General features: G+C 40.3%; 1 protein-coding gene across 1 annotated transcript; it reads left to right on the top strand.

Moving 5' to 3' along the window:
• The first annotated feature begins 368 nt into the window (after positions 1-368).
• poc1bl (POC1 centriolar protein homolog B (Chlamydomonas), like) lies at positions 369-20905 on the top strand. Its single transcript, XM_037693390.1, has 10 exons — positions 369-770; positions 4774-4943; positions 8018-8207; positions 8322-8507; positions 8678-8795; positions 12134-12310; positions 18649-18780; positions 19020-19130; positions 20110-20262; positions 20372-20905. The coding sequence occupies exons 1-10, from the start codon at positions 385-387 to the stop codon at positions 20501-20503; spliced, it is 1755 nt and encodes a 584-aa protein (XP_037549318.1). The 5' UTR covers positions 369-384; the 3' UTR covers positions 20504-20905.
• The last annotated feature ends 941 nt before the right edge of the window (positions 20906-21846 follow it).

Below are 21846 nucleotides of genomic sequence, written 5' to 3'. Positions count from 1 at the left end.
CATCATTTAGCCTCTTCCATCTGCGCAATTTGTATTTAATGAGCATCTTAACGCAGCTCTGAGCAGGCGAATGCGTTTATGGTGTCGATGTTGATTACCGTTGCTCTGGTCGATTTGAGCTGTGTTCTCGGGGCGTTTAAAGGCGAACACAGCATTTATTGGGTGTAGATGTACTGTGGAGAAACTTTTACGTGATTGTTATGGATTTTTACTGGATTATCGAGCACTTTGGGACGAGTGCAGTGTTTGGATTATTTAGACTGTTCATCTTTTTCTTGTATTCCAGATGTGATACAATACTGTTTTTATTTCATCCGTCAAATGCTGGTGTCCTGACGGGCTCCCTGAAGCTCGGCTCATCACGGAGCCCTCGTGCTCTTCATCATGAGGGGGCGCTGCTCTCGAAAACTCGGCGTGCTGGCCAAAGCTGGCTTCCTGCTGTGGCTGCTGTGGCTGGGCTACATTCTGTTAGCGCGCTCCTCTTTCCCCTCCTCCTCGTCAGGACAGGATGAAGAAGACGAGCACAATATGCGGGCGAGGCAGCTGTCCGTAGAAGAGAGTGGGATGGATGGGAAGCTGGCTAGACCTCTTTATGTTAAACTGTCACCAGACAACAACGCACCAGGGGAGTGGGGTCGGGCCACACACCTCAACCTGAGCCCAGAGGAGAAGAAGCAGGAGGAGGAAGCTGTGGAGCGCTACGCTATCAACATCTACATCAGTGACAAGATATCCCTCCATCGACACATTCAGGACCACAGGATGAATGAGTGAGTTGGTTAAAGACAAAAATGACTCATTTTTAATTTTTACAGTTTTCCATCTTTTTGTCTATTGTCATGAAGTTAAGAGGGGGCATGAAAATACCTTCTGTTTGTATTGTGAGCTGGATAACTTGGAGAATAAATAGGGTAATAACTTGAATTTTAGTGTGTGGCTGCAACTAGGCATAAGGAAGGCTCCTATCTAAAAGTGGGTTGCCATGTTAAAATCCAAGATGGCTGTTGCCATATATGTAAATCCTGTGAGCTGTATATTTAAAAAAATAAGCAATGTGCCGACTTCCGTTTTGGCGTGTGGATGCATTTAGGAGTAAGAAATGTAACTACTGAAAATTGGGTTGCCACATCAAAATTCAAGATGGCTTTCACCATAGAACCGTATTTTCTGGCGTATAAGTCACAGTTTTTTGCATAGATTTGTCAGTCCTGCGACTTGTATGCCAAAGCGACTTATATATGTTATTTTTGTTTTCCATATTCATGACGCAATTTTTGATTGACGCCTTAAATTAAAAAAAGAAACTGCAACAGCGAGTCCTCCCGTGCGCGCTCGCTTCACTCAGCTGGTGCAGGTGGAGGTACGCTGGAGAATTGGCGACTCCGGCCGTGATGGATGGATAGATGGTGCCACACTGCACAGGTGAAATGGAGCTTTTTTGACCATTAAATAAACGCATAATAAATGTGACTTATACGCCGAAGCGACTTAAATATGTTTTTTTTCTCTTCATGATGCTTTTTTTAACTGATGTGACTTATACGCCAGAAAATATGGTACATCACCATAGTATGTAAACACGCCACCCCAATCATTTTGAAGGAACTATGCTTTTAGTTTTCATATTGCTTAACAGATAAAGGTGCTTCCGATAATTTGGGTGGCCGAAGATTAATATATGATCGCCGAGTCCACTATTAACCACCCCCTAACTCTGCCGTTGTACCTTGTGGTGGATAGAATTACTCCAAACGCATTCTAGGATCCTTAACACACCTCAGACAAGCAAAAAAAAAGTACCTCTCTTCTTATACCCAATGCAATTCCTTCCCATTTGTATATCTTGCACAAAAAACGTAAAGGTTTGCCTGCATTCCCTGTCCAGAAAAAACACTTATCACTAAACATTTACTATTCAAACCCCCCCTCAGCGCCAGGGAACATCAGCATACCTCTTGTTGAGTTTTGGTGAGAATTGGCACCACATAAAAAACGAATTGAGTCGAAGCACTATTATCTCAATCTTTTTAGGCTTTTCTTGTGTTATACAGTATAAATCCTCAGTGAATAATAAGATGCAGATTGTTATGAAAAACTATACCCAAGTTTATTACATCTCACAATGAAACAAGTCATGATGCATCAAAGATATCCGAGACGTCGTGCATCCCAACCTTGAATGATGCCTGGAGCTGGTGCTGAGCCAAAATGTGTCACTAAAAATAGTAAGTTGAACTCTTTCACTATACTTTAGGTTAAAAACAAAGCAGAGGTTCCTATGATATATTGCTATTTTTACCGAACTGGTGAATAGATTTATTCCATCCACAGCTATTGTTGGCTTTGTCACTGTGATGAAACACAGTGTCATGTCTTTTATTAGTAGTTTCCCCTTCCGCCTTTGCCTTATGCTTCACCAGCTCCCTTTATTAATGAAATGCAGAGGTAGCTTTGGAAAAAACATCATTTGTTTGTCATAAACACCCTGGAGTGTATCTGCAAATGATCAATATGTTTTAGCAGTGAATTTACCTTTTTTATTTGATTGTCTAAATGAAGGTAAGCTATTCTGCTACTGTGAATCCTCCACAACTAAAGACAAACTAATAAGGTACTTTGATCTCCTCCTAACTGGTCAGAGGAAACTATGTGGGAGGTTTAAAGTCACTCCCTCTGCTCTTTCAAAGACAGAAGTTCTTATCAAATGCCTGTAGTAGGTGCAGGAGAAACAAACTCAGTGGAACAAAGAAAAATCTGGGTTTGTTCATGCTCTGTGTGGACTCTTACGAGTTCTTTTTTGTATGCTTGCTGCATTTATATGTTATGACAAGTCTTTTTAAAGCATATGTATAGCTAACGCCACTGTATTGAATTAAAGCAATACACTGGAAAAGGTGAAATATACCGTAATTATCTTGAATGGTTGAATTTTTATGTTTAGGAACCAACATAATGATCTGAGCATTGCTGAAGACAATATGTTTTTCTGGGTTGAATCTGAATGAACTTATCTGATTCCCATCCCTAATCTGGTTGTTAATTAGCATCTATTTTTTGTCTGTGTACAATATCTACTTCTTTGAATGTGTCTGCACTTCATTTTTCATTATAAATTAAAAAAAGTTTTGTAAGCTTAATCTTTCTGGTAAATAAATCACCAAAAATGTTAAATCATGTCATCTGGACAAATTCTTCTTGGAGAAATTTCGTCTTTCATCCGAAAGACTTCTTCAGTTTGAGGCCTGCCTGCCACCAAATCTATCGTATAGCCAGTTTCTGGGAATTCCACAGCAGGCTGGCTCGAAACACGTCAGTGAGGTGCTATTTATATGACAGATTTTGGTTGCAGGCCTCAGACTAACGAAGTCTTTCAGATTAAAGATTAAAGATTTCTTCTAGAGATGCACCGATCCGATATCAATATAGGTATCGGTACCGATATTGGAAAAAACTTCTGGATTGGGTATCGTGACAATGTGACCGATCCATGACTGGGCAGATCTATTCACTCTAATTATATGCTTTGTGCTCTGAGTGATGTCACGCGCTAGCAAACTCACCGCACAGATTGTTTTCAAAATGGAGCGAGCGACAGGATCAGCCATCTGGAACTATTTCACACTACCTCAGCCAACACATTTGACAGCTACGTGCAATACGTGCACAGCGACGGTTCCAGGGGGTGTCACTAAAACTTCCAGTTATAACACTACCAACTTAATCAAGCATCTCCAGAGATTTCATCCTAAAGAGCACGCTGAGTTTGTTGAACGGAATTCAGAACAGTTTATCTGTATTGGATCGGTATCGGATTGGTATCGACCGACACCAAACCTCAGATATCGTATGTGGAAACAGTGGATCGGTGCATCCCTAGTTTCTTCCAAGAGTCTGTCCAGATGGCATGATGTAACTTTTTTGTGAATTTTCATTATAGCAATAAATAAAACAAGAGAATAAATAGATAAATATATTAAAATAAGTTTATTAGTTTTTTATTGTAAATTTGAACTGAAAACTAAGTCAAATTCCTAGAAAGCAAACAAAAGGGTAAACTCAAAAATGAAACCAGGTTCAAAAGCATACCCAAAATGGAAAATCAAAACAGTCACTTACTAAAGTAGAATAAACAGCACCAAGCTATCTTCAGCTTGAACATCTTGAACTACAACACCACACTTGGAGAAGTCCTGGTTCAAATCCCGGACGAGCCCCCAAACGGTTACTTTTCCCGTTTTATTGTAGATGACCAGAAATGTAACCATCTGTCCATTTGCAAATAGTGTATCCAGCTTTGTATGTTTTTATTCTTTGCCAGTGCTGAAACTCTTACATCATATTATATTATAAAACCAGGGCTCAATGTCTCCCTTTTTCATGCACTGATGTTTCCTTTTCAACATTTTCATCTTTACATCTTCATTCAGTTCCAACCCCATGCCCTCTGTCTTTTCTTTTGGCTTGCTTCTTCTCTGCTTGCTTTCATTTCTGCGGTCTCTCTCTAAATACTGCTGCAGTATGTTGCTCTCTGGTGTGACAGCCTCCGACCACATACATATTTTCTGCAACTCTTTTTATTGTTTCATTGACTGCAATCTGGATTAAGATTAGACATCTCCTCCTGCCACACTGACAGCTGAAGCCTTTCAGAAACATTTAGATCTCTCTTACTGCTGCTTTTTTAAATTATAAATATGTATTGAGCATAAACACTTAAGCTTATGTCAACTCTGTCTCTCTCTCCGCCCACCTACACACATATCCATGCCTCAGATGCCGGAATAAGAAGTTTGACTACCAGCGTTTACCTACCACTTCTGTGATCATAGCCTTCTACAACGAGGCCTGGTCCACCCTGCTGAGAACTATTCACAGTGTGCTGGAGACCACGCCTGCCATCCTGCTGAAAGAAATCATCCTAATTGATGACTACAGTGACCGAGGTCTGACACTGCCGAAAAACCATGGGTTATATTTTTGTTTTTAAAAGCGGAACTGGCAGATAAAAGTTGTTTGAAGCTCTAATTTTGTTGTACTGGTGGAGTACAAAGGAGTAAATGAAAAGGGGACTCCAGAATAAATGTCTGTATATATATATATATATATATATATATATATATATATATATATAAATATTCAAAAAAGCAATTACAAAGACAGCTTATAGAAAAAACTAATTTAAAAACATTATGAGAGCAAGGCGTAGCTTGAATTGACTGGTTATGGAAAAGCTGATGTTTTGATGTCAGCTGCAGTCAGTATTAGAACTGAGCAGCTTTAACCTATAGGTCTCTGCTCCAGTTTCTGCTTGTCTCATTTCTAGGTTTTGTGTGCAGAAGTAAAGTTTTGTTTTGCTGGCAGTGTATTTAATGACAAAGAAGTGTGAGATATTTTGAAAGTCCTTGACCAGAGGAGCAGCTTTTAGAGATTTCACTTGTATCACACAGTTTTCATCAGTGAATGGACTATCTGCTTATTACGATGGCCTGCTAACTCTGAGACTGACGCCACTTCATATCAGAAACTAGATACAGGAGTAGCTCGGTGCCTGTCAGTTGCTGTACAATTAGATTTACAACAAATAGTCTAGTCTGTCAGACGTTACACCATAATGATAACATCAGTCAACTGAGCTGCTATGACACACGTTCCGCTCTTCTAAACACTTTTAGCAAGTGGAATGCTAAACACGTCACTCCTGAACTGGAAAAGTTTCTTCAAACTTCTAATGACTTTTAAAAATCTTTACTTCTAACCCAGCTGAACAGGATCGAGCTACTTTTTTCATCTCAGTTGTGTTTTACTCAACATATATGGCGAATAAAATAATATGGTAAATCACTCATTCACCAACACAGATTTCAGTTAACATATAATTAAAATCTGTATCAGAGCTTGGCTATTAATCAATTTTCTCAAATGATGCAATCCACATTGACAGGAAACCAATTTTAAATTCATGCACCTTGCTATAGCCAGCCTGATTCAAAGACTTATTTTTCCATTTCTTTAGTTTCATCTATGTGGAATACTAAAGTAAAACATTTAGACGTGCATAAATATGTATTTTGATTTCTTAAGAACATTTAATTGTCATATGGTGCACACAATCAAATGAAAACTGCTCCAGTGAAACAACAAAAAAAGAGGTGTTGCACTAAAAACATTTTTTGTAGCAGATTAACATTGTCTGATAGGGATATTTGAAGGATTTTAAAAAGGTCCCATACAGACGGGACAGAACCTGAGATTCATCACCAGCCAACTGAACATACAAGTATTTGGTAATGGCTCTTTTTTTGGTCAGTTTCTAAATGCAATTTACCGTAATTTCTGGTCTATTGAGCGCACCTGAATATAAGCCGTGCCCACTAAATTTAAAAAGAAAAAACAAAGTACACATATAGGCTGCACTTCTGTATAAGCTGTGGGTGTCCACATTGTAACATGAGATATTTACACTGAAAGATTTTTTAAAACTTTTAATTAAATACGTACCGGTAACACACACATACGTAGTTTTTTTCTGAACAGTGCCTGTAACATGGCTGGTTAAAAGAAAAGAAAAAAAAACAGTAGCCTACCAGGAAGTCATTGATCGCTATCTTTACTTCCTCCTGCGCACAAGAGTTGCATTCGACCCGGCCCCAGCCCATAGCCACTTTTTCCAAACCCGGCCCGACATCCATCCATCCCATTATCTTCCGCTTATTCCGAAGTTGGGTCGCGGGGGCAGCAGCTTGAGCAGGGAGGCCCAGACATCTCTTTCCACAGCCACCTCTTCCAGCTCTTCTGGGAGGACTCCAAGGCATTCTCAGGCCAACCGAGAGACATCGTCTCTCCAGCCTGTCCTGGGTCTTCCCCGCGGTCTCCTCCCAGTTGGACATGCCCGAAGCACCTCCCTAGGGAGGCGCCCAGGGGGCATCCTTACCCCGACCCGACAATTAACAGTAATTACAAGCCTGAACCCGAAAGCCCGCCTGACTTTTATTAAATTAAGCTTTTACTGCTTTTGTCAGCAAATCAGTTTGACCTTATAGTTTTAAAAATGTATTTCAAAGAAAGGAAGCTATACGATTTCTTGTTTTTTAACAAGTCACCAAATGGATATTAACAAAACAGCCTAAAAAAATCAACTCTAAAGATATGCTATTATACAGATGAGCAAAAATATTTTTAGAGCAAAATTATTTGGAAAATTATAGAACAAACTTGTTTTAATTGATAACCTTTACAGGTAGTCTTATTGAGTCACGAGAACCCACCCCCCAAGAGAGACTTGTAGTGGGCAGCTATGTGAGCGCCTGGGTGTGACGAGGTTAAATGTTTTGGTGGCATTAAGCTCGTTAGCCCGTCAAAAACAAAAATCTATAAATTAGCTGCAGCATTGTATAAGCCGCAGTGTTCAAAGCGTGTGAACAAAGTAGAGATTTGTAGTCCGAAAACTACGGTAATAAACTTTAACAACTTATTTGTTTTTAAGGCAGGCAGCTAAAACCAAAGTGCCTAAAGATACAATTAAAAGTTGGTTAAATGTTAAGCTGTCTGCTATGATACAACACAGGCTCATCCCTTGAGTTATGTGATTCTTTGCTGCTTGTAAAAGTCACAGCTCAGACTCCAGCAGTTTAACAAAACAAAAACAAGCAAAACTAGAAGTTTGAAAAGGGCCAGATATAGAGCGTGTCTTTAAAATGTGTAGAAAGCAACCAAAGTGCAAAGTGCTTTGAAAGACATTCAAAAATGCTGGAGAACTGGTCCTCAGGATCACTTTTAGAGAATACACAAACACAAACTTCAAACAAAAGATGGTAACTTTTGCGCAGTATAAGTCACATACAGAAGTAGTTGTGCGTCTTGTTTTACCTTCTTGATGCAAAACATCCAAACCAGCATAAAGTTGCATTGCAGTGTTTAAAAGGCAGTTTATTAACTGCATGTAAATGGTTGCATGAAGATTAGAAGTTGCTAAGAATAAATTCATGTTAAAGATATCTCTGTGTGTTTTATACACTAGGTTACCTGAAGTCGCAGCTGGCAGAGTACATCAGTAATCTGCAACGTGTGCGGCTCATTCGCACCAACAAAAGAGAAGGGCTGGTACGAGCACGTCTCATTGGCGCCACCTACGCCACGGGGGATGTTCTGACGTTTCTTGACTGCCACTGTGAGTGTGTTCCCGGCTGGATCGAGCCTCTGCTGGAAAGGTGATCCAAGTCAGACCTTTAGGAGCTTTTTGTGCATTCTGAGTCTAAAGTCTTAAACAGTTTGTCTCGTTCCCCTTCCTCTTTCTTTCTGTGCATTAATGGTGTTTTGTTTAGGATTGCTGAGAACGCCAGCACCATAGTGTGCCCTGTGATCGACACCATCGACTGGAACAGTTTCGAGTTTTACATGCAAACAGACGAGCCGATGATCGGAGGATTTGACTGGAGGCTCACCTTTCAGTGGCACTCGGTTCCTGAAGTGGAACGCAAGAGGCGAAAGTCTCGTATTGACCCCATCAGGTAAAGAGTGGGCTCCTTTTCAGCTGCTAATTACTGAAATATGCTTTATCGTCTAATAACTGTCTACAAATGTGCTTTCAAAAGCAAAAATCTGTGACTGATCAACATTTTTTTTTTACGTTCTTCTTAATTTGATCATAAGTTAAAGTGAAATTTGTGTGTCCCCACAGGTCTCCTACCATGGCAGGTGGTTTATTTGCTGTGAGCAAAGCTTACTTTGAGTACCTTGGCACATACGACATGGGGATGGAGGTGTGGGGAGGAGAAAACCTCGAACTCTCTTTCAGGGTGAGTTCAGCTTTCCGGACCACTGAGTCTGCCCAATTACCACAGTGTGGCTTAGTAACATGAAACCAAGGATCAGCTTTTAAAAACAGTAAGAAAAGGTGATCCATCTAATTTAAGTGAACTTTAGTTTATTGAGATCCCAGCGCCTGGGCCTTGATCCATCTGTTCATTCACTAACGGTCAGCGCTGGTGTTAGATTGACACGCGTGAGTGTCGGATCACATGGCCAGTCACCGCACCTGAAACGGATACTAAGATGACCCTACCATGTTTGCGTCACTTTCTTCTTCTTTGCGTCAGTCCGCTTGGCAACGATTTGTGAAACCGTAAATGGATTTATTCACAGCGTGAAGAAGAACAGGCTGAGGAATGTGATATAGATGTGAAAAAAAAAAAGCCACTCTCATTTCTCGGGTCTTTTTGCCCATGCATTATTTATATTTTCTGAATTGAGTAAAATTCCTTGTGGATATAGCTGGAAAGAACTGGTTCATTTTCAAGAACTATTAGCAACAGATTGATGACAGCTGTGTCGTTTGAACAACCTTTCATTCTTTACTGGTGTTTCTCTTGGATTCTCAAAAATCAAAGTTATGTTATAGAAATTAAAACCATAAATCAGGGTTTGCTGTTGTGCAAACACAGGTGTTTTACAGGATGACTGATGAGTTTGATCATTCTGCTTTGTTCTGCAGACTTCTGTTACAGCTTTTGTGCCAAATAAAATGTAATTTAATCAGTTATAAGGTTTGCATTTTTATTTAAATTCAGTATAATGAAATATCCCACAGCTGTCACTTGGAAATCTTCCAGCAAATTTGTCAGAGTGCAGTTAAAAGCCAAGCCTAAACTTGAGTTTGCGCAACTTTCTGTCAGTATTCATATAAATCTAAACTAACTCAAATATTAGGAGCTCAAAAGAAGGTGGAATCGTTATATTTGAGGTTTAATTGTAAATAATTTATAGCTAGCAGCTGTATAAAGGAAAGCTTTTGACAAACTTTGACTGTAGCTACCCTCAGCTTGTGTATAACGTGGTGTTTGCCTGCCTTTAGTCTGGTCTAAATGGAGTGAACCGTAGCTGATTCGAATCCTGTGACTGACTCGAGCCACTCAAGAACCTCCCGTCCTGAATAGCTCTTTGGTAGCTTTAGCCGGATGTGAACTCAAATGTCATCCAGTGATGCGTTTACCTGAATCTGAGTACAGAGACAGACTCTGTACACAGCTGCTTTCATCCTGTCTCTTCTGTCAGCAGGGAAATAAACGCCAGCATTCCTGTTGCACTGACACCCTCATATAATCAAGGCATAACGGAAATTGGACATTTGACAGCTGAGATGATGTTGACATTTTGTTTTTTCCACCTTAAACACTATTGGGATGTTTTTAAAGAGCTGTAAATTTGCCTTTCACTGTGATTTGGCATCCAAATGCTTTCCTACCACTTCTGACAAAAGAGCGTGTACGTCTGAGTGCTGGAGAACAACCTAAATAAATTAACAAATATTAAAGCTGCTGTCTGCAACCAGTAATTATTTTAAAAGCATAGCTAGGTTTATATATGCACTTGCTTTGATTTCTAAGCCTTTGATTTGACAAACAAATTACCTTCCAATCCAATATATGAGATTTGCAGCCTTTATTAAGCCACACTATCTTCTTCTACATATTACCATCTCTTTAGCATTAAATGGTTATTTATACAAAATTCATGTTTAATGATTAATTGACGGCTGAACATGACCCTGTGACCAGGAAAGGAAGAAGTAGGTAAAGATAATGGACGGATGGATGTAAGTCTGGAGCACTTCCAATGATAATATAACTGTTATATTTTATATGTATAAATATTTTAAGACTATATAAAACCACTTTGGTCTTGACCCCACTTGGACTTGCTATAGCTCGTCAGTCCAGTCAGAACGAAAGTCTCTTTCTCCAAACTGAGGTCAATCAAAACCTTTCTACAACAGGTACAATATTTATTGCTCATAACTTTTCAGAAGATCTCCATCTCAAATGATCTGAACGATCCCTTTATGCAAACATCAGCTTTCAGTCTGAGGCGTGCGCGAGCTTGCAAGCGCTGGAAATCCCAAGAAGTTTGTCGAATTTGATTTGAAAACTCAACCAGTATGGCTTACTTGTTGTTGTGTCATACCTGAGTGCAAATGAAAAAAAAAATACTTGTGTGTAATAATAAAAGTGAGTTCCTGCTGAACATTCATCACAGAGTTTGCGTTGCGTGTCAATAACAGCCTGCACTGAACGACGACAACACAACAAAGCAGCAGACGGTTCATTTCCCAGAACCATCAATTTCAACTCCATTTTCTCAACTTTATTTTGGTAAATTAAAAACATTGCAAAAAAAGGAAAACAATATAAAAATGGTAAATCAATCATTTACCAAAAAAGGAATTGGCTGAAGCCAAGGCTTGTACTTGCCTACCCTATTCATATACTCAGCAGTCTACATAATGACAGATATACTGTCCATATACATCAGTACACAAACAGACATTTACCGTATATTTAAATATGCATGTATATAATGCATACACATACTCACATTACATACATTACACAATGCATATATACATCTACATAACAGCTTTTATAATTTTACATTTTAAGGCTCTTTTAAAGCTCACCAATAAAAAGCACATAATTTGAGATCATCATTCAATTCGTTCCACAGTTTCACACCAATAACTGAACTGCATCTAGATTTTACTTTACTTTTCTCTTTAGCTTGTTCAAATATGAGCAATCTTCGTAAATTATTTTTAATCAGAATCAGAATCAGAATGCCTTTATTGTCATTATACACAGTACAATGAAATTAAGAGATTTACTCTCTCTTAACTTAAATAATTTCTGAATTCCAAAAGGAAGACTTTTATTCAGTGCTTTATACATGATATCCAGTATTTTTATATAAACAGTGTCATTAAATTTTAAAGTATTACTTTGAATAAAAAGTTTATTAGTTGGTTCACAATATCCTGCTTTATTAATAAGCCTAATTACTTTTTTGTTACTTTATTAATATGTCAATAGTTGTTTTATTTGCATTTCCCCATATTTCTGAGCAATATGACAAGTAAGCCATAACCAAGGAAGAGTATATAATATGCAAGCTTTAATATTTATTAAATCTGTTATTTTAAACAATATTCCAATAGTTTTTGCAATTTTATTTCTAATATATTCAGTATGAGGCTTCCAACTAAGTTTGTTGTCCAGAATGATACCTTAAAATGTTGTGTCATAAACTCTGTCAATTTCAACTCCAAACATTAAAGATTTGTTTATGTGTCGTTTTCCAACAGGTATGGCAGTGTGGAGGTAGTTTGGAGATTCACCCCTGCTCTCATGTGGGTCATGTTTTCCCTAAAAAGGCCCCATATGCACGACCCAACTTCCTGCAGAACACCGTACGAGCTGCAGAAGTTTGGATGGACTCTTATAAACAGCACTTCTACAACAGGAACCCTCCAGCCAGAAAGGTCGACACTCACAAACACATTAACCTGTTACGTTCTGGTGGTTCTTGAAGCCCTGTAGTGATCCGCTGTTACACTTTTCAACATGTTAATTTGACACACAGCGCGGCTCAGACTTGATATTTGACTTTGACTTTTCATATGATGTCACTGGCTTGTCTAGATGTCGACATATGATCTCACACTGTCTGCCTTGTTGGGTCTGACATGTTAATGTATGTGTTTGTGTGTGCGCGCTGTGCCGCCGTATTGGGTACTATAAAAAATTCATGTATCTCAGTTACACCTATCTGAAAAACAAAAGTGCATTATTCATGTCTGGGATCTTTGATCAAACAATAAATTATCTGGTCAGGGGGAGATTGAGCACAGCACAGAGCTAAAGGCTGCCGCTGCACCATACAGAAAAACATGGTTTAGCATCTCAGTTACGCTCAGCTGGTATTGGCTCCTACAAAATAATGTAACAGCCTTTGATTTATAATAATGATATTGCAATGACAATATATTTTTAAATATTGAGAAGGCTTTTTAAGTGTATTAAATTGGTTTAAAGGGGTGTAGTAAAATATCCATCCATCCATTATCTTTCACTTGTTCTGGGGTCCTGTTGCTAGGAGAGTCCAGAAATGTCTTTCCACAGTCAACTCTTCCAGCTGTTTTGGGAGGTTAGCTGAGAGACAGTCTCTCCAGCGTGTCTTGGGTCTTTCCTGGAGTCTTCCCAGTTGGATATCCTTACCAGATGGCCGAACTACCTAACTGGCTCCTCTCAATGTGGAGAAGCAGCAGTTCTACTCCGAGTCTCTCCTGGATTGCTCAACTTCTCACCCTCTGTCTAAGGGAGAGTCCAGCTACCCTGTGGAGGAAACTCATTTGGACCACAAAACTACTAAACTCTTCCACCTGAGACTTTTGACCCACTTTCAACCCGGAGAGGACAGTCCCCCCTTTTCTGACTGTAACAGTATTTATAACATTTATTAGTGTAACCCTTTCATCACCTGGCTTGTTATACCATGAGAATAACTATTTAATATAGGTCCCGTTTAAATTCCAATTATAGTACAGTAGTCCCTCACTACTTCATGGCTCATTTATCGCGGACTCGCTCTATCGCAGTTTTTCTAATTAAAATTGGACATGACACACAATTGGCCACATGATCGACATGGAATTTTTATTTAAAATAAATTATTTAAAATTATTTAACACCTCCTGCACCATTGTGCAACCAATACTGCAGGATAAGCTTCCTGCTGCAGCTGATCAGCTGTTCTCCGTGCAGAGCGGAGAAGTGGGCGTGGCCAAGAACACTTGCAGGTGGCAAAGAGCAGAGGAGGCAGGGAGCTGAAATCATGACTGTCTGTTCTTTTAGAGCGTTTAGAGTTTATAAACGTTGTTTAGAATTGCAAGAGTGTAGGAAGGGTTTAAAACGCCTTAATATACTGTATATATATTTTTTCATTTTTTTTTTTTTTTTTAAATAAACTACTACTTGTACAAATATTCCTACTTTGTTGTTTTTCACTTAACATGCAGCTTCAGGGTACGGATCCCCCGCGATAAACGAGGGACTACTGTATAGTGAAAGAGACGTTCCAGTGTTTATTAACTGTCTAGAATGATAATTCTCGAGGTTTTTCAAATAAAACAAAATGTGACGTGTACATTATTTTTTAGTGTACAACTGAATAAAGAAATGGCAGATTCACACAACAAATACAGTAAGTGGTGCAGCGGTTAGAGAGGGTGACCTGTGATCGGAAGGTTGTCGGTTCAACTCCCTGGACTGACAACATCGAATGCGGGTGGGAAAAGTGAAGCACCCACAACTGCCTCCACCCTCATTTGCCCCACTGGGGACCCTTGAGCTCCACACAGAGGGCTGTGGTAGCTCAGTGATCGGTGGTTGCATCAGGAAGGGCATCTGGCATAAAAAACAAACCAATCGCCAAGTCTTCATGCAAGTTATTTTGCTGCAGCGACCCCCGAAGAAGGGAGCAGCTGAAAGAAGAAGAATTGTTTTAAATCAAATTAAAATTAGAACACAAAGTTACCCAGTTGAAATAAAATAATGAATTTAACCCCTGGTTTTAGAGTTACCAGAGTGCACTCAGTTTTCTTTATCTGCAAGCTTGTTATTGAGTTGGATGGCACATGATGGAGCTCATATTCTTAATGGAAACTTTAATCCTACCAGTCTGGGATATTCTCTCATCCTCACAAACATTTAAGATGTAACCCCCCCTTCACTTTCGTCCCATGGTGCAGGTGAATGACTGGATCTCTATCTCCTCCTGTTCGACCCTTAACAATCCACCAGACAGCAGCAGCCCAGCTCAGCTTGGCTCCTGCGATTCGGCCCTCTCAGAAAAAAACAAACAGCTCAGACTCAATCCTCTGCTGTGCAGATTGACCAGGAACTCCCCCGCGGTCCTCTGGGCACAAAACGGAGGTCCAAGCTGGATAAACGTGACAGCGTGTACTTTGCAAAGTTTTCCCTGCACCATGCAGTCTCTGTGCACGACCAGTGGATCACCGTTCCCCACGCACTTTTTTCATCTTCCTGTTAACCTGGTTGTCACGAGTACACTCAAAATCATGAAACAACCATAGATTAAATTTACCTGGATTTTTTTTATAACTCATAAAACAAAATTTAAATTTGTGTCTGCATTTACAAACTGTTATTAATCCGTTATTTAAAATATGTATTTGAACCTTTTTATAAAACTGAAATTATCTAAGTACTTGTTACAAAATAAAATATATTCAATTCCCCCGATAATGAAGTTAGATACATTTTTATCAATTAAAGAAAGCACAAAATATCCTGATTGTAAAAATAATCAGGTTATCTTGTTTAGTTAATATTCAGACAGGAAGTCTTACAGTATTTTTCTAACTTACTGTTTGTTTTGATAAATAGTTGTATCTTTTTTGAATTTCTAAAGTCAACTTCCTGAATTTTTGTAAATTATTTTTCATAAAGATGAAAACAAGATTAAAATCTTTGTTATTATATTGTGTTACATGGGAAACTACATTTTTAACGTTCTTATTTTATTGATTCCAGCTTTAAGACATTAGACAGATCACAGAAGTAGCTTTGTGTGTCCACAACCCCATGAGTTTACATCTATTTCCTCCTCAGGTCATGTGAACAGTTAGGGTGTGTAAGTGTTAGGGTTGCTTGTTTTAAGAGCATAACTCAGCTGTCATCTCCAGGATGTCTCCGTTTGCCTTCACAATGTCCGTTTATTATTGTCAAAGTCATGTTTAAAGCTCTTCCTTCAGGGCAGTAGAAGGTGTGTTTTCCCATCAGCACATCCAAGTCCATCCTAATAACAGTCAAGTTGAGATTTTGGGAATTCATACACTTTGCCATTTTCCAGAAAGCACTCAGCAGCTCTAGGACAGGGGCAGCCCCAGCCCGTTAGGTGCCCGGAGCGATCCCAAGGTTAAAGTGCACAACTGAACTCTGAAGAAAATCTGTTTACTACTACTGCACTTTGAACAAGTCACAAAATAACATTGCAAAATGTTTTGCACCCCAGATTCCTGCAGGGTAAAGATAGAGTCCTTCATCCTCAGGATCAGACAACTTGTGGAGACACATTTGTGGCTGAGGAAGTGGAGGGCTCCTCATCCTGGCCTGTGGCAGAAGGTGCCACAAAACGTTTTAGAAGTGCCCCTGAATTTTAATGAAATACCATACTTAAACTTAAATCAGTTGTATCATTATCAAACATTTATAATTCTATGCCTCACAATGGTTATTTAATAACTATAAAAATTGTTGTTGAGAAGTATCTTAATGCAATACTAAGTAATTACAGCAGGTAGGGATGCACGATATTATCGACATAGTATCGGTATCGGCCGATATTTGCAATTAAAGTTAAATATCGGACATCGGCCATTCCATCAAAACTCACCGATATACATTATAAGGCTTCTGCTTTAAGTTAATTTTTAATTTAAGAAACTAAGTATTTCTATTAGTGCTTTTCACTTGCCGCTTGTGAACAGGTTGAGTTTAGATTTGTGAAAACTGACAAATTTGCACTGTTCAAGTATTTGTCATTGTGTTATAGAGTAAATGTCATGAATAAATTTGACATTAAACATAATCAAAGTTGAAGTGTTGCATCATTTTCAGCCCCTTTTTGACATCCGCATTTGGTAGCAGGCCAAACTGACAAAGACTGTGCAGAATAATGTAGTATTTTAATTCTACAGCAGAGAAAGCTATGTAGTCTCTGTAAGTAGGTCTAGGGGAAAAAATATCGGTATTGGCATCGGTTATCGGCCAAATAAGTTTTAACATATCGGCATATCGGATATTGGTCAAAAATCCAATATTGTGCATCCCTAACAGCAGGCTAACATAATGTTCCCAAGTAATGTGAAGTGATTTAAGGACTGTCATACTGACATAGCAAACAACTAAAGGCTCCCACATACTCGGGTGTACTTCACTCGGCAGAGGTCCATGCAGACCTGATTAGACTCAACGCAAACTCGAAGTGGACGTCTGCAAGCCATGTCCGTAAATTTTTATGACCACGTATGCGTACTCCGTGTCGCACAATAAACTGCTCGGCGACGGACTGTTTTGTATGCGACACTTGTGTATTAAATTCCCCTTCTTCATCCCTGGTCTGATTTAATGGCCTTTTCTTTTGTTTTTGCCAAAAGGCAAGCGATCTCTTCCTCCTCCTCTGTTGATGTCATGACTGAAACTGTGAGAAATGAAGGAATTTGTCACAAGGGAATTAAAATCAGGCCCGGTGTGGCTGCATGAGGGTCTGGACATTTCCCGGTGGGCCGGTCTAATGTGTGGGCTGCAGGGCCAGCGCTCCCTGTTTTTATTGTTTATTTTTGAGAACTTTTTATTAACAACATAAACACAGAACACTGTTGCTGCTGAAGCTGCCAGCTGCCTCTACCCAGGACCACCGGTAGCTCTCGTTTTTTTTTTATTTTTGTTTGTTTGTTTTTGTTTATGTGCGACCTGTCAATCAATCCAGTAGGCATGCCAGCAAGTGACCAATCGGTGACCTCAATTTGTCCCGAAAGTAAACGCCCATTTCCTGCGGAGCTGGGCTGCAGCCCGTCGGGGTGTACGCTCGAGTATGAAGTCTCAACCGTCTGTGGACAGTGCGCGCAGTGTCCGCGCGGCTCACGGAGTACGCACAGTACGCCTGAGTATGTGGGAGCCTTTAGACAAAAACAAACAGGCCTACGTATATGTACAATTTATGAAATATTCAGAATAGGAGACAAATCAACACCTCTTCCAGTTAATGGCTATTTAACACAGTTCAAGCTACTTCACAAGATCATTGCTTTTAGTAATTATAGTAGCCTAATATTACTTTCCCATGTAGTCGTTTAGTTTTTGAAGAATTTCAGTCTTTAAAACGGTCATATTTTCTGCTGAAAACCAAATATGTCATCCTAAGCAGCTAAATGTAAACAACAGTTAGTGTCTTATGTTATTAATTAATAGCAAACCTATCTTGCAACAGGCTATAGCCTACATAACTTAACATAACACCTTTCAAGCTCCAAGAGATGACGCAGCTGCATGCCTATATCTTTTGCTCGTTTTTCCTCTTCTTATTTTCTCTTTTTCCTAAACTGTGGAAATGTAACCCAGGGTGACCTAACCTCTGACAAATAAACAAAACAGCTGTAGTGGTGGAGGTAGTAGTGAAACTCAGGGCGTTACTGAGGCCAGTGAGAGAATCCCCTCCCCACCCCTTCTCTCACAAACCGTGTCAGACCTCAGCAGAAGCTACACCCCCTGCACCTGGCGGAGGGCACTCACTCCACGCAAGTGGGCAATAGGAAATAATATGAACTAATGCGTTTTATTTTTTTGAGGGTGGGGCCAGGCCACCCTTGACAAGATGCCACCCTGGGCAGCTGCTTCTATCGCCCATTATTAGAAACTGCCACTGCTCCAGGATGTTACTGATCACTGCAAACCATGAACATGCTAACAACATGTTAACCTGTCTCCTTCACACTGAACTGAAAACAGACAGATACGCTGACAGTTCTGCCTAACCTGGACCCACCACAGAACCTGACATTTTGCAGACAATGCCCTCCCCCCCCAACTATTATAATTCTGGCTTCATTAAAGATGTCCAGATCTGTTGGCGTGGCCATTATTCTTCCTACCAACATGTCAACTATCAGAGCTATAAGAACATACTCACTATTGTCTCCCAAACCTTGACAGGTGTCACTGCGATGAAACAGAATCAGAGTTTTTCACTTCACTTGCCGGTTGCTTTCATGTCGCCACTGATCCTTGTTCTTTACAGGAAACCTACGGGGACATCTCCGAGCGACTGCTGCTGAGGGAGAGGCTGAAATGCAAAAGTTTTGACTGGTATCTTAAAAATATCTACCCCGATCTGCACGTACCTGAGGACAGGGAAGGCTGGCATGGAGCTGTGAGTATCTGCTAATTAAACACTCTTGTCTGATTTGATTATTTATCCTGTTAGGAAAGGATTTAGATTATTTTTTGGCATTAATCAGAGTAGTATAGATTTGTAGATGTTGTAATTGTTTTGTGTGTGGCCTTGCTGTGTGACCTGTCTGCAGAGAATAAAACCAAGCGGAGAGACTTAACAGGAGTTGATGTGCACTATCACTTCCTTATTGTTGCTGAGAATTGTGCTCCTTTCAGATCCATAGCTCAGGGATCCAATCAGAGTGCCTTGATTACAACGCTCCAGACCACAATCCCACAGGCGCCCAACTTTCTCTGTTCGGCTGCCACGGCCAGGGAGGCAACCAGGTAAGCATTTCTCTTGGTTTCTTTCACCTTGCTCTATCTCTCTCATACTCTTTGGTAAGCAGGAGGTCAATGCTTCTTGGCGTATCCAGGACTTATTGCATTTACCTATGCCTTCTGTGAAATTGTCCCATTCAAAGGCAGGAGCTTTTACTTGGATTTCCCGCCAACTCCATCCATAGCTGGTTTAGTAACCGACAAGTAATTTGTCTGCGTGGATGTGTATTTAATGCTAGAGTCAGATGAATGGGCGAACTCGTCTCCGTCCGTCCAACTTCCACCTGTTTGATGTTTCTAATTACTCCGTCCATGCACCGCATCAGGTGTCGTCATTCACAAAATAAAACAGCACGCGTTAGCGAAAATCAATGTTTGAAAAGCTCCCCTGTGAAACAAAAACCAGAAAACTCCTTCATCACCTCCCTCCTGCTCCCTCCTCCCTGGCCCACATAAAAAAAAAAAAACCTCTGTTCCATTTAAAAGATACATGAGCCTCACAGGTAGAGCGAGAGGCACAGCCTGGGTGAATAAGTCAGAAGGCAGAAACTGTTGCCAGGAGTGAGCCTTTTATTGGAAGCCACCATCGCAGACCTCAGTGCACCTGAAAGATGTATGAGATGTGAAGAAGAGGACGGGGAAGTATGAAGATTGATTGCCTGAGCCTCACTTTAGCAGGGAGCCCAGGGAGTGTCACTTCTTTTGTCCCTCCAGGTCAGTTTGTTGAAAATGACACCCGAGGGGAAGAGTTGGGTTTGTCTCCACGTCTGTTTGATTGAGAGGGCCGAGCCCGTCTCTTTACTGACGGGATCGCTTGACACAAACACCGGCGCACAAACACTGGCTTAATGAGGACGAGGTGCCTCAGCAGAGGAAAGGAAAAACCGTCCCATCACCACAATAATTTAAAGGGAAGGAGCATTTTATCTCAAATGTTAGCAGATAAAAATAATGACACATCTTTTTTTTTTTCTTTTTACCCCAGTACTTTGAATACACTTCTCAGAAGGAGATTCGTTTCAACTCAGTGACCGAGCTGTGCGCCGAAGTCCTCGAGGGACACAGCTTCATCAATATGAGACATTGTCCTCACGACAGCGAGCCCAAGCCCCCCAGCATCGTCTGGGAGTTCAGAGAGGTGAGGAGGTTCATTTCCACACAAACTACTCCCTTTCTACAGACCTTCTTCTGCAAAGGTGACACTTTCCTCAAAGTCTAATCTGCAGTTTCCGCTGTAATCTCTGCAGGACGGGACCATCCATCATCCTCACTCCGACATGTGCCTGACCGCCTATCGAACAGCAGAGGGTCGCCCCGACGTCCAGATGAGGCGCTGCAACCCCACCGACAGAACCCAGTTGTGGAAGTTTGAGTGGTAGAGAGAGGAGACCGTAGCAGGAAAAGTTTAAGTGACTATTGTGCAATTACTACGCTAGAGAACTTCTCTGCTGCTCCCAATTTCCCAATACAAAGGTTTGCACACGACTGAAATGGGAATGACAAACCAAAAGGTCTTTTTCCTTTAAGAGCCTTTACAGCCGTGTGATTGAGTGCAGATTGCAGCAGGATAGCTGAGGTTTAGGACAACAGCTGCTTTCATCCTCGTGCCTCTGCAGAACAGAAAAAAGGGAGCATAATGCACACCTAAAGTGTCCTTTATATGGATTTAAGGCAGCAGTAAAACTGATTTAATCATCCTGCACACGAAGAGGTGCTTCTGAAAGAGATTAAAGACAGTTCCTTTGATAAATAGCTGCGACGTTTCGTTGCGCTGCAAAACTCCACGTGCAATTTTTACACAAATAGTTACTGTTAGCCTGTTTGTACAGTTGTTGAAAAAAATGCAAATGTTGGCTGCTAAGAGAAGCTGTGCTCAGAATGTGAGGTCAGCAGCATTTTTTTTGTTGTTGTTTCCCGCCTGGAGGCAGTCACTTCCTAACATGCTCCATCTTGTGGGAGGAAAACTGGCAGATAGCTGTGTGGTCATACTACACTGCTTCTCCATTCCATCCCCTCGCCTGTGGTGCCGCTTTCATGGCAGATTCTGCCTGAACAAGACTTGAAGAATTCATTAAGCTTTTGAACAAAGTGCATTTTGCCCAAGCGTAGCGAGCTGACAGGAGTGTTGTAATCTTTTTTTACCTGCTGTGTACAGTTGAGAACACCTTTTTATCGCCCTGCCTTTGAAGGCCCGACACCCTAAAAAACAAGTGTGCCAAATCGTGGCGTGCCTGTGGATGTCTGATTTGTTTTTAGCGTTTTAATGGCAAATCTAAAACAACAAAGGTAAATCAGTCACAAAAAGCCTTAAAAGGAGCTCCTTTGTGCCTTGTGTTTTTCTCACCGGTGTGTGATCCGTACTTGAAACTGCACGTAAAACACTCCTGTTTTAATTTACCATTGTGGGATTAAAGAACCATGAGAGGCAGTGAAACTGCCTTCAAAACTGCAAGACAAAAGCTGATGATCACTGAGCAGCGTTTAGTCTGCAAGATTTCTGAGAATGAATGGAGGTGGTTAACGTTTTAGATGATTCCTCATTTATGTTATTTTTGTAAATAATGTTTGATTTAAGGGACCAAAGGGGAGCAGGGCTAATGGAAAGCTTTTGAACTACTGACAATGCAAAAGGGAAGATCATCTAATGATATGATGGTGGATTGATGAGTGGTTTTTTTTTTTTGATTATATAAAAAAATAAAAAAAATAACCACAAATACCA

Source organism: Nematolebias whitei, chromosome 19, assembly GCF_014905685.2.
Source record: "Nematolebias whitei isolate Nwh7 chromosome 19, NemWhi1, whole genome shotgun sequence".
Classification (NCBI taxonomy): domain Eukaryota; kingdom Metazoa; phylum Chordata; class Actinopteri; order Cyprinodontiformes; family Rivulidae; genus Nematolebias; species Nematolebias whitei.
The sequence above is the reverse complement of the archived record's forward strand: the minus strand, read 5'-3'. Positions and strand labels throughout refer to the sequence as shown.

What these genes read in the sequence shown, in the direction of transcription:
- poc1bl (XM_037693390.1), top strand. Translation starts at nt 385, where the DNA reads ATGAGGGGGCGCTGCTCTCGAAAACTCGGCGTGCTGGCCAAAGCTGGC. An exon ending in ACGGCCAGGGAGGCAACCAG is followed by an intron (nt 19,131 to 20,109) that starts GTAAGCATTTCT and finishes TTTTTACCCCAG; the next exon opens with TACTTTGAATACACTTCTCA. An exon ending in TCGTCTGGGAGTTCAGAGAG is followed by an intron (nt 20,263 to 20,371) that starts GTGAGGAGGTTC and finishes TAATCTCTGCAG; the next exon opens with GACGGGACCATCCATCATCC.